This window comes from Podarcis vaucheri (genome assembly GCF_965113315.1).
Source record: "Podarcis vaucheri genome assembly, chromosome: 15".
NCBI lineage: Eukaryota > Metazoa > Chordata > Lepidosauria > Squamata > Lacertidae > Podarcis > Podarcis vaucheri.
Genome location: NC_138753.1, coordinates 3,275,857 through 3,289,000, shown reverse-complemented (window position 1 = coordinate 3,289,000; position 13,144 = coordinate 3,275,857). Strand labels below are relative to the sequence as shown.

The 13,144-nt window shown below is 47.5% G+C and overlaps 1 protein-coding gene across 3 annotated transcripts in view; it reads left to right on the top strand.

Moving 5' to 3' along the window:
• The window catches only part of NCOR1 (nuclear receptor corepressor 1), a 109,221-nt gene that overhangs the window by 30,788 nt on the left and 65,289 nt on the right, over positions 1-13,144 (top strand). For 2 of the 3 annotated variants that reach the window (XM_082201629.1, XM_082201627.1), the window contains exons 7-15: positions 3,199-3,255; positions 4,926-4,978; positions 6,020-6,086; positions 7,207-7,379; positions 7,666-7,728; positions 8,738-8,828; positions 10,088-10,266; positions 12,114-12,168; positions 12,465-12,617. In XM_082201629.1, coding sequence (XP_082057755.1) covers positions 3,199-3,255; positions 4,926-4,978; positions 6,020-6,086; positions 7,207-7,379; positions 7,666-7,728; positions 8,738-8,828; positions 10,088-10,266; positions 12,114-12,168; positions 12,465-12,617 — 891 coding nt within the window. The remainder of the gene's footprint in view (positions 1-3,198; positions 3,256-4,925; positions 4,979-6,019; positions 6,087-7,206; positions 7,380-7,665; positions 7,729-8,737; positions 8,829-10,087; positions 10,267-12,113; positions 12,169-12,464; positions 12,618-13,144) is intronic. The other variant, XM_082201628.1, reaches the window with a different exon arrangement.

The following is a 13,144-nucleotide window of genomic DNA, read 5'->3' as shown; positions in this document are numbered from 1 at the left end:
GCAGTGGTAGGCCCCATTAGCGAAAGCGCGCCTTAGGTTAAGAACGGTTTCGGGTTAAGAACGGACGTCCGGAACAAATTAAGTTTGTAACCCGAGCTGGAAAGAAATTGTAATTGAGTAGATTGGAAGTCAAACACAAAGGTGGGGTGAAGGGTTGGTGGATGGTGATGGGGAAAGGAACTATTTGTGGGATTGAGTGTAAGTATGTTTGAACATTTTTAAGGATTGTATGAAATGTATGTTTGTATGCTTGTATATGTGTATTAATGATGAATTTAAATCAAATAAATAAATAAATAAATAAAAATAAAGTTTACCAAAAAAAAAAAAAAGTTTGTAACCCGAGCTACCACTGTCAAAAGGTGTATTTGTTGGGACTTTTGCCTCCATCAGTTCACATTAATAAGACTAATAAGAATGATAGATAAATTTTGCTTTTAGGAAGATGCAGTCCTCCAGCTGTTGCTGGACTCCAGCTCCCATCAGCCCCTGCCAGCTCAGCCATTGGTCAGGGATCTGGAAGGCTACATTTGCAGGGAGGGACATGGGTTCCTCACCCCTGGTATATTCCAGAGGCTTTTTAAGCACCGGTCAGCCAGATGCTCCAGTGCCCAACTCTTTTCTGGTATCTTTCCGAGCAAGGAAAGTGTGTGTTGTCATCCCAGGATATAGCGTAATCCTGTGGTTCCCTAACTTTTTGCATGCACGACCCCCTTGGTTCCATAAACTCACCCCCATTTTCCCTCCCTGCCTCCTAAAAAGCATTATTTAAATAGTGGTTTGCGTGACCCACTAAGGAACAAAAAAAGGTAAAGGGACCCCTGACCATTAGGTCCAGTCGTGACCGACTCCGGGGTTGTGGCACTCTTCTCGCTTTATTGGCCGAGGGAGCCGGCATACAGCTTCCGGGTCATGTGGCCAGGAGGACTAAGCCACTTCTGGCAAACCAGAGCAGTGCATGGAAACGCCGTTTACCTTCCCGGCGGAGCGGTACCTATTTATCTACTTGCACTTTGACGTGCTTTCGAACTGCTAGGTTGGCAGGAGCTGGGGCCGAGCAACGGGAGCTCACCCCATCGCTGGGATTCGAACCGCCAACCTTCTGATCGGCAAGTCCTAGGCTCTGTGGTTTAACCCACAGTGCCACCCGCCTCCCCACTAAGGAACATAATAGCACAATAAAATTCAAAACACTCACAATTAACTGCACATTGATTCATAATCCAATTAGAACTATTTAGTTTAATTAATTCATCAAAATTGGTATACTCAGTCCAGTGACACCAGCTTTTTAAAGTCCAAGAGGCATTTAAACCTCAAGCACCCCATTGCCTCTTAGTGCCCCCCCTATGCAATCCCACCGCCCCCTAGGGAGCTGTGCTGCCCACTGTGGGATCCACTGGCGTAATCCATTCCACATTTGCTAGTCTCCTGAGGGGCAGGTGGGCTGTGAAGCCCCTTCCCCGGACATTCCACCCAGCCACCTCTCTGACTGCTTTAATTGATCTTTTGAGCACAGCAGTGGGAACTGTGCTCTGTGTCTGTTGCCAAACTCCTGCCTGATGCAACATGGTGGTGGCGACACTGAATGTACACAGGCCTGGCTGTAACCTGTGTGTGTGTGTGTGTGTGTGTGTGTGTGTGTTTGTGTGTGTGAGAGAGAGAGCTATCTATTCTCCCTGTTGTGCAACCGAGAGCCATTTCCACGGAGAAGAATGCGGTCAAAGAGGAAGGCGAGGTCAGCGCGAATAACCTCCGTTTCAGCTGGAAAGTTCAGCTGGTCTTGGGGGAGGGATATTTTGGCCAGGACGCAAGACCTTAAAATTCGGATCCCAAAGCTCTTTGGATACCAAGCAAACCCCTGGGTCCAAGTGCAAGTATCCAAGCAGCCTCCTGGGCCTTCAGGCGTGGTAGACCTTTAATGTCCGTCTCCCCCTCCATCATCGTCATCAACGACAACAACCACAACATATTTTAGCACTGAAGCATTGAGGGGGAGCTTTGCCTCTCGGTTGTGAAGAACCAGGGTTGAGCAGGGGATAAAAAAAAATAGGAAACGCTTCCCCCACCAGGGCAGAAATGGAACTGGGTTTGGGATGGACAACCCTCCATAGAAAATATTTTTGCTCTCAGAATGTTGTGTGAAATGTTTCCTTAATATATGTGTGTGTGTTTGTATCTATATGTTTGTGTGTGTGTATTTTCTCTTAAGTGCCCCGGTGCTATGACTTGCTATAAGGGACAGATAGAAGGAGGGAGCGTGTGTGTGTTTGTTTATAGACAGCTATCTATATCCATTTAAACCTGTGTGGGTGTACATATCTGTCTATCTATCCATAGAAACTTATCTGCATATAAACATAATCTATATCTATCAAAATCTGTGGGTGGGTGCCCACATCTATCAACCCACAGAGAACTCTATGTGTATACCTACCATATCTGTTGAAACTGTGTACTTGCATACACATCTATCCATAGAAACCTCTTTCTGTGTGTAAGCCCATCTATTTATATTGAAACCTCTTTCTCTGTGTGTGTACACCTCTGCCTATCCGTAGAACCCCCTGGTGTGTGTGTATACCATGGGTAGGCAAACTAGGGGCCGGATCCGGCCCAATTGCCTTCTAAATCCGGCCCGCGGACGGTCCGGGAATCAGCGTGTTTTTACATGAGTAGAATGTGTGCTTTTATTTAAAATGCATCTCTGGGTTATCAAAATATAGTCTGGCCCCCAACAAGGTCTGAGGGACAGTGGACTGGCCCCCTGCTGAAAAAGCTTGCTGACCCCTGTCCTAGAACCATGGAGTCCATACTGCAACCTTGGAGCTAAACCAACTGAGCTCTCCAGGCATACTTTTGCCAAATCAGCCCATTGATTGGTATCGTCTAAATTGATTGGCAGGTGCTGTCCAGCATCTCAGGCAGGACTTGCCTTTTCCCAGTTTTGCCTGGCAATTGTGGGAACTGAACCTGGGACCTGACTCAGACCAAGGTGGCTTCTTGTGTTCCTTCTTCAACCCTTTATTTGGAACCATGAGGACTAGGATCTTACTTTGCTTTTATGGTGTATCTCTATATCCATTTATTGAAACGTGTGTACATATCTCTGTCTACATACATGGGTGTATATATATCACCTTGCTGATTTTCTGGGCCATCCCATGATGCCTTTCTCCCCCCCCCCCGGTTTTGCAGAAAAAGGCCGAAGAAGCCCACAAAATCTTTGAAGGCCTCGGCCCCAAAGTCGAACTGGTGAGCAACCCTGTAATTTTTGTGGCCTTTCCATGTGTGTCTCTTTCTCAAACTTGCTTTTAGCAAGGGGTGGGGTGGGGATTTTCCCCACAGGTTCTTGGGCCCCGCTTCCCAGTAATAATAATAATAATAATAATAATAATAATAATAATAATAATAAATAATTTATTATTTATACCCCGCCCATCTGGCTGGGTTTCCCCAGCCACTCTGGGTGGCTTCCAACAAAACACTAAAATACAATAATCAATTAGACATTAAAAGCTTCCCTAGACAGGGCTGCCTTTAGATGTCTTCTAAAAGTTTGGTAGTTATTTTTCTCTTTGACATCTGGTGGGAGGGTGTTCCACAGGGTGGGTGCCACTACCGAGAAGGCCCTCTGCCTGGTTCCCTGTAACTTGGCTTCTCGCAGTGAGGGAACCACCAGAAGGCCCTCAGCACTGGACCTCAGTGTCCGGGCAGAACGATGGGGGTGGAGACGCTCCTTCAGATATACTGGACCGAGGCCGTTTAGGGCTTTAAAGGTCAGCACCAACACTTTGAATTGTGCTCGGAAACGTACTGGGAGCCAATGCAGGTCTTTCAGGACAGGTGTTATGTGGTCTCGGTGGCCGCTCCCAGTCACCAATCTAGCTGCCACATTTTGGATTAGTTGTAGTTTCCGGGTCACCTTCAAAGATAGCTCCATGAAGAGCGCATTGCAGTAGTCCAAGCGAGAGATAACCAGAGCATGCACCACTCTGGCGAGACAGTCTGCAGGCAGACAGGGTCTCAGCCTGCGTACCAGATGGAGCTGATAAACAGCTGTCCTGGACACAGAATTGACCTGTGCCTCCATGGACAGCTGTGAGTCCAGAATGACTCCCAGGTGAGTTGGGAGCTCTCCAGATCTGGGAGGGCACTAAGTGTTTTGGTGGGTCGTGAACTTCCTTTGAACTGGAACGCCCTAGCCCAGCTTTCTAGGGCGGGTGTTCCTGGCTGTGCTGGCTTTGTGCCTGCCGCACGTGCGTGGCGGTGCTTAAAGTGCCCTCTTAGTGAGGTTTGCTATTAAGCAAAAAAAAGAGCTTGCCCTGATGTGTTCTGTGCTGTGGCTCTGGCTTTGCAAGGGGTTGGGCCAGACAACCCTTTGGACCCCACCTGACGCTACAGTTCCATGATTCCTTGTGTTTCTTACCTTGTGTCAGATGGCAAAGGTTGTTGCTCACGAGTAACCAGGCAGGACTCCCACCTGTCTTTTAAAGGTTTCATTTAGGTGCAAAACTATTGAAACCTCTCTCTGGGTGTGCAGAACCCCAAAGTTCATGTCTGCCTCAATCGCTAGCAGAATCCGGGAGTGCTTGTTTCCTAGACCTCCCCCAGCATAAAAGTCTTGTTATGCCCAGCCTTTTCCTTCCCACTTTGCTCTTTAGACTTCTGCGCAAGGTGGGTGACGGAAGGGGCGTGCTTCCTTCCTGGACGGCTTTGCCAGGAGCGGTGTTGAGGCTCCTACCAGCATCCTCTGGTCCTTTCACCTCCCCCCCCCCCGGAGGTGGGGTTTTCCTCATCACCGGAAGAACTGCTTTGCAAGATTTTCGGAGGCTCCCTGTAGCACAACTTCCCCTCTGTTTCCCACCCCTGATCTGATGGCACTTCCCTGACACCTTGTTTTCTTTCCACCCCCTACTCCACAGCCGCTCTACAACCAGCCGTCGGACACAAAGGTGTACCACGAAAACATCAAAACGTAAGTGCCTCGCATCACCACCAACATGATGGTTCCCCAGCCTGGTGGCTTTGAAAAAGTGTTGGACTCTTGTATATGCAACTGAGAGATGGATAGTGAGAAGTCCTTTTTACTCACTTCTCTCTCTTTTTAAGAAATCTTTCTTTTCCTTTTCATTCCTTTCTTGTTTCCTTTAATACAGTGGCACCTTGGTTCTCAAACTTAATCCATTCCGGAACCAAAGCGTTCCAAAACCAAGGCGTGCTTTCCCACAGAAAGTAATGCAAAAACAGTTGAATCCGTTCCAGACTTTTAAAAACAGTCCCTAAAACAGCCGTTTAACATGAATTTAACCATGTTAAGTTTAAAATTTAGCCATGGATCCATAAACTGAAAGCAGTAAACAATGTACTGCGGTCACACAATCAGTCCATCAGTAGCTCCACACAGCCACAAAAACAAAACAAAAAAGAGCAGCAAAAACAAAAGCGCAAAATTAATAGCAAAAAAATACAGACGGCAGCGTAACACTCCAATCAGAAGCGTAACACTCAAAACGGAGCACATTTGGCTTCTGAAAAAAGTTCACAAACCAGAACGCTTCCTTCCAGGTTTGCAGTGTTTGGGTTCCAAGTTGTTCAAGTACCAAGGCATTTGAGAACCAAGGTACCACTAAATAACTATAAAAATAAATAAATAAATAAATAAATTTGTTATTTTTTTTATTATTACTAGCTGCAATGGCTATGCTCTGTCTCTGAATATTTCCCGTTGCTGGAAAGGGCAGTGGGAGAGAGTGTTCAGATCCTGCTGGCAGGCCACTTTGAGAACAGGATGCTGGACTAGATGTGCTACTGGCCTGATCCAGCTAGAGGCAGGATGTCTCTGAATCCTAGTGGCTAGGGACCGCAAATTGGGATGTCCCTCTTGCAGGCTTCCCAGGGGAGGGTGTGCCTCTGGTTGGCGACTGCGAAGACGGGATGCTGGACTCAGTGGGCCCCCTTTGGCCAGATCCAGCAGCCAGGCTCTCTTCTGATGCCCTTCATTCTCTTTTTTTGTTAGGAACCAAGTCATGAGAAAAAAACTGATCCTCTTTTTCAAGAGAAGGAATCACGCCAGGAAACAGAGGGTATGGATCTATTTCTTTGTTTAGTTTTTGTCCTCCTGCGCCTAAATTATTGGGAGCGGCCGGTTAGCTTGTTGTTAGCACAGGCTGTCTCTTCCCTCCCCTTAAAACGCACCCCAAAACTCGCTGTCATCCATCAGTTACGAGGGTATTTGTTTCGGTGCTGAGAGTTGTCCTTTATACACAAAGCGCAGCACACGTCATTCACCTACCTATAAGTGGGCATAGGTGGCAAATACCCAAACCTTACAGATGGCTCTCCTTTCTGGGCTCAGAACTCAGCACCCCAAGCCCCACAGGTAAGAGAAATGCCCCTAAATATGGAAGCTATTAAATTTGGGTGTGAATAAGCTAACTGTGACATTAAGACATACTAGCTCACTCGATGAAATAAAAAATGAATGGAATTTAGCTACACTAGGATGCATCAAAAGGGTGTGTTTTACATGAGAAGTGCCCACGAAATTACCAACCATTTGATTTTGTGTGTTCTTTGTTAAAAACGAAACAGAGCTCTGATTGAGCACCAGTGAAGCTGAAACAGGGCAAAATTATGTGGCTTGGTGCATTTCTGGTTTGCACATAATGCTAAACTGTGGATTATTAAACTATATTAAACCATGACTTAGCATTATGTGAGAACCCAGATCAGTACCTTAATTATGGTTTGTCAGCTTGTTTTAAGATTAATCATTAGCCAAGGATTTGTATCTGGCTTATAAACTTTAGTTGGTATTAACCATAGCTTAGCATTACGTGCAAACTCGGACCTCCTCCTTAACCATGGTCAAGGAGCCATCACCAAATATACAGAGCCATGAGTGAACAGCGGCGAAAAATTCGAGCTGCTGTCAAGGATCACCTGTTCTCCCTGATGCTTTTAACTATCCTGTGATGTGACAAGCCCAGGTTTAAGTGATGGGCTCCAAGGTGCCTCAGTTTTAATGATGGTTTACGCTAACCATGGTTTAGCAGTATTTGTGAACCAGGTCTGTATGCCCTGCCGAAGCCGCCATCTTGTCAGTTTCGTGTCACGCAGTGGCATTCTAGCGTTGTGCGAGAGAGCGAGCTTTTTTTAATCCAGAAATTGGGGGGGGCCGGGTCTGTGTGTGGAATTAACCAGGAGCAGAAAATCTGTCAGCGTTACGATCAGCTGATGGAAGCCTGGGAGAAGAAAGTAGACCGCATAGAGAACAACCCCCGCCGGAAGGCAAAGGAGAGCAAGACCCGCGAGTATTATGAGAAGCAGTTCCCCGAAATCCGGAAGCAGAGGGAGCAGCAGGAGCGGTTTCAGAGGTAAACGGGAGTCCGGGTCCAAATGGACTGGAGGGCACCAGACTGGCAAAGGCCGATCTGGTCCAGCCTTCCGATTTCCCCCAACAGCACTTGGGTGGTGCCTCCTGAGTGGGACATTGATCAGAGGGCCATATCACAGAGTGGTGCAGGAGAGGCAGTGTGGTGCAGTGGTTAGCGCGCTGGACTAGGACCTGGGAGACCAGGGTTCAAATCCCCCTACTCAGCCAGGAAGCTCAGTTGGTGATCTTGGGCCAGTCACTCACTCTCAGCCCAAACTCCCTCACAGGCTCGTCGAGGACAAAATGAAGAGGAGAACCACGTCCGCCACCTTCAGCTCCTCAGAGGAAAGGTGGGTTGCAAATGCGATGAAGGAAATAGTGGATTCCGTTGGGGATTCTTTCTGCCTGTTTTGTGATTCCTCCTCTCCTTTTAAAAGCCACCTTAAAAAGAAGAGGCCACCCCACACACATCCTATGGTGGTGCAAATTTCACACGTCAGTTTGGGGCTCTCTGAAATGGGCTCAGGCCTCCTTCCTCGGGCTGGATCAAAACATTTTGCAGTCGCATCAGCATTGTGTTAGGATAGCCTTCTTTACCACCCTTGAGAGCAGCAGGCTGTCGTAGGGGTTTCAAAGCAGGCCACACAGCACATTCATCTCTGCCCTCCAAAATCTTGTCGCTGTTCCTTGTCCCTCCATTATCTGCCACCTGAGGCGGCTGCATTACTCTGCCCCATGATAGGGCCGACCCTCTTGCTGCTGATAAGGTGATCCTCAGTTCTCATCTTATTTATATGTAAAAGGTAAAGGGACCCCTGACCATTAGGTCCAGTCGTGGCTGACTCTGGGGTTGCGGCGCTCATCTCGCTTTACTGGCCGAGGGAGCTGGCATACAGCTTCCAGGCCATGTGGCCAGCATGACTAAGCCGCTTCTGGCAAACCAAAGCAGTGCACGGAAACGCTGTATACCTTCCCGCCGGAGCGGTACCTATTTATCTACTTGCACTTGACATGCTTTCGAACTGCTAGGTTGGCAGGAGCAGGGACCGAGCAACGGGAGCTCGCCCGTCGCGGGGATTTGAACCGCCGACCTTCTGATCGGCAAGTCCTAGGCTCTGTGGTTTAACCCACAACACCACCCGCGTCCCCTATTTATATGTAGGAGAGAGCTAAAAAACAACAACCTTTTCCTCACATCTTTTGCCAAAGCTAGCATGCATTCTGTCCCGTCCGGCCCTGAAGAGGCTGGCTGACCACACCTCACCCTGATATTGCCAATTGTTTTCCTGTTCTCAGAAAAAAGCTACTTTTTTCTTTTCATTTTGGTTTCCCTTTCTGTTGTTGTTGTTGCATCCCCAGGGTGGGGCAGAGAGGGACCGGACTTTCGGCAACCATTGCCCGGAGCGAGCACGAAATCTCGGAGATAATCGACGGGCTCTCAGAACAGGAGGTGAGAACCAGGCTTCTTATTTATGTTAGAGCATCTTTACCCTTCTCTTCTGCCGAAAAGGCTCCCAGAGCGGCTTACATATGATCAAGGAAAACAAGACAGTCCCCTGCCTGCCCAGACTTACAATCTGATAAAAAACCAAAACATGGCACACATAGCATCTTTGAATTTGGAAGAGGGGAGGGTGCAGTCATCTTGTACTGAGTCCCTTGCCAGATATATTCTTACAAGCTCCATCCTCTTCTCTTTGTCAGGAGACCCCCTAGTCCCTTCCCAGAGCTATAATTGCCTTCACAGGGAACTCTGGGAATTGTAGCTCCGGGATGGGAATAGGTATACAGTGGTACCTCGGGTTAAGTACTTAAGTCGTTCTGGAGGTCCGTTCTTAACCTGAAACTGTTCTTAACCTGAAGCACCACTTTAGCTAATGGTGCCTCCTGCTGCCGCCGCACCACTGGAGCACAATTTCTGTTCTCATCCTGAAACAAAGTTCTTAACCTGAAGCACTATTTCTGGGTTAGTGGAGTCTGTAACCTGAAGCATATGTAACCTGAAGCGTATGTAACCCGAGGTACCACTGTACTAACAACTCTCAGCATCCTTAATAAACTATACTTCCCAGGAGTCTTTGGAAGAAGCCTTGAATATTTAAAGTGATCTTGTAGTGTTTTAACTGTATGGGTGTGAATGTGCCCTTAGCTGGGCCTTTGGCCTGACCCAACGGGGCTGTTCTGAGGTAGTCTAGTCAGAGGGGGGCTTTGTGGGTCGAGACGGGTCTGGCCCAGACCAACGCAGCAAGCCTGATGGCTGGGACATTCTTGCGTGTGTGAACATGGATTCGAATCCTGAAGTCCAGCGTGGTGCACACATCCCATAACCTCTGCTTTTTATAGCCTGATCTTACGCCACATCCAGCACAGTATGTTTTCTCTGTCCTAATGTGGATTTTCTTACAAACCCCTTAAATCATCTTCAGCAAAGGGTAGCTTTTCATGAACAAGCACCACCATCTTCCCTGTTCCAAAAAGAGCTGCGCTGGGACTGGATAAAGATGCTGTGGGCCAAAGAGAACAATCCTTTTTCTTCTTCAGTACTTGTAACTAAGGAAGTCCAAGATGTAACCGCAAGAGCTGACACTCCCTCCCTCCTTTTTAAAAAGCAATTTTGGCTCTGTCTTGGCTGACTTGGGGGGTCCATTACTTGTAAACAGAAACTTCACTATAATTTTTTTGTGTTTTTTTCCTTCTCCGGTCTTGCAGAATAACGAGAAACAAATGCGCCAGCTCTCGGTCATTCCTCCCATGATGTTTGACGCGGAACAGAGGCGGGTGAAGTTCATAAACATGAACGGGCTGATGGAGGACCCCATGAAAATCTACAAGGACCGGCAGTTCATGAACGTCTGGACAGACCATGAGAAGGAGATCTTTAAAGAAAAGTACTTTTATTTATTTTGTGGGGGGTTTTTTAAGGGTGTGCATTGCACAGTAGAAAAATCGGTTGCATGGCGACAAACTAGGGCCAGTAAAGGCAAGCGATGGTCTAATTCAGGAATGGGGAATCCGTGGCCCTCCTGTGGACTACAGATCCCATCATCCTTGACTATTAGATGGGGCTAATGGGGCTTGGGAGTCCCAGCAACAGCTGGAGGGATAAAGGTTCCCCATCCCTGAACTGGACCATCACTTGCTTTTACTTCCCCCTCCATCACTTGCCCTCACTGCTGCTAGATACCTCCAGCATAAACTCTGCCTACTTTTAAATCAGGAATGGGCAACCTATTCACCTCCAGGTGTTGCTGGACTACAGCTCCCATCATTCTTGATGGTTGGTAGAGTTGAACGGGGCAGATGGGAATTGTATATTATTAGGACCCCTGGACAGTTAAGCCCAGTCAAATTCGACTATGGGGTGCGGCGCTCATCTCCGCTATTAGGCCAAGGGAGCTGGCGTTTGTCCGCAGACAGCTTTCTGGGTCATGTGTCCAGCATGACTAAACTGCTTCTGGTGCATGGAACACCATGATGAGTGCCAGAGTACCTTTCCACTGCAGCAGTGCCTATTTATCTACTCGCGCTGGTATGCTTTTGAACAGTTAGGTTGGAAGGAGCTGGGACAGAGCAACGGGAGCTCACCCTATCGCGTAGACTCGAACTGCCGAACTTGTGATCGGCAAGCCCAAGAGGCTCAGTGGCTTAGACCACAGTGTCACCCGTGTCCCTGAGTGTACATATACACGTCACTGAGTGTATATATTATTAAATCAGCTTCAAACCAATGCTTTTGTAGCCTGGGTAGTTCTGAAGCTGGGAACCATAATATCGAAGTATGGACACAATGGAAAAACTGGTTAATTAAAAGACTTCTATTTTGTTGGCTCGCCCTGTGAAAGGTCTGTTTGCGGGAGCAGTGGGTTCATTTCACGTAGAAGCTTATTCAGCTTAATGATTGACAAAACACAGATTGATAATAAATGCTCACAATTACTTCGGATTCAGCTGTCAGAGTTGTTTGTCCTCTGTGGTTGCCATGCATAGTTGTCAGGCTTGGTATTCAACCCTGAAATGCTCACCTTTCGTAAAAACACCGAAACAGAGTTCAGGTTTCTAGTCCTGATGGATGATCGAGAGTATAGGCTTTTAGACCCTGCAGGTGATGTCCGGCAAAAGGAACACAGAATGCTGCCTTATAACGATCCAGGCCATTAATCCATCCAGCTCAGTATTGTTTGCACTGTTCGGCAGCAGCTCTCTAGGGGTTCAGGCAAGGAAGCCTTTTCCCAGCCCTACCTGGAGATTAGGGATTGGACCAGAGATCTTTGGCATGCCAAGGTGGTAGGCGCAGCCCCTCAGTTTAATGGGTCTTTCCCACAAGATTCAAGTCCTCGTCTGAATTAGAGGGCTGATTTAATAGGAACCTACATAGCTGCCTTCTGCGAAGCCAGCCCATCAAGCTTAATGTTGTCTACACAGACCAGCAGCCTTTCACCTGGAGATGCCAGGACTCGAACCTGGGACTTTCTGCATGTGAAGCCAGGGCTGTCCCACTGGGCTACGGCCCTTCCTCCAGTTAAATGCCGGAAGCCGATAGGGCAACCAAGCAGGGTTTCTTGAAACTGGGGTGGGGGTGCTTTGGCTATTTTGACGTCGTCCTTTTTAATATCTGAACTTGCATTTAACCAGGTTGCAAAAGAGGTCTAGGAAAATGCAGCCCTGGTAACTGTGATGGTTTTAATTTTGGATGGCAGAACATGAGGTTTTCTCTCTGTGTTTTCCTCCCCATCAGATTTGTCCAGCATCCTAAGAACTTTGGCCTAATTGCTTCCTACTTAGAAAGAAAGGTGAGACAATGCGTTTTTGGTTTTGGGTTTTTTGTGTGATGGAATGTCCACTTAATTCTCAAGATGGCTTCTTAAGTGGTTTGCACTTACAAACTATGCCTGAGTAAAATTCTCTACAGCAAATATTCACACAAGCCACACTTTGGCTAAAGGCACCTGCGGTGTGTAGCGTTATGTGTGACCCAGGCTAATGTAATTCCCTCACTTCTAAGCCCGGGTCTGCACAATTGACAGTGAGAGCATTTACATGGCGTATCCCACTGAGGGTCCGTAAGTAATAAATCTTTCCATTTCAGAATGTTCCAGACTGTGTCTTGTATTATTATTTGACCAAGAAAAATGAGAACTACAAGGCCCTTGTGCGAAGGAACTATGGCAAGCGGCGGGGAAGGAACCAGGTGCGTTGCGTTGAGTGTTGCGACCCGCTCGTTTTCTCACGACTGAAAAAGGCAATTTTAAAATTATTATTATCTTACAAATTATATATATATGTAATTTTCTATGCAAAGTTTTGTGGGGCGCTGTTTTTAAAGAAGTTTTCCCCACCCCAGATGTACTGATGGCTTGGGCAAAGGGTTTCGGCAAAAATGGAGACTTCACTGTTGTACAAAGAAAAAAGATATCTCTCTCTCTCTCTCTCTCTCTCTCTCACTCACACACACACACACACACACACACACAGCGAGAGACGCCCTTGCCATTCCTCCCTGTGGGTTCCCCAGGGGTGTCTGCTTGGCTTGTGTGTGTTTGTGTCAAAGGATACTGGACTTATGAATCTTTGGCCCTGATCTAGCAGGACTCTCCTTATCCCGTTTTGGAGGCTAACCTCATCAACAACGGGATAGCCAAACTGAGCCTCTGCGTGCCAGGGCAGTCTACCTCCAGTTACCAGATGACGAGTGCAGCAGCACCACAGGGCTGTTGGTCTCCTTGCCCTGCTTGGGGGGTTCATGGAAGCATCTGATGAGCCAATGTG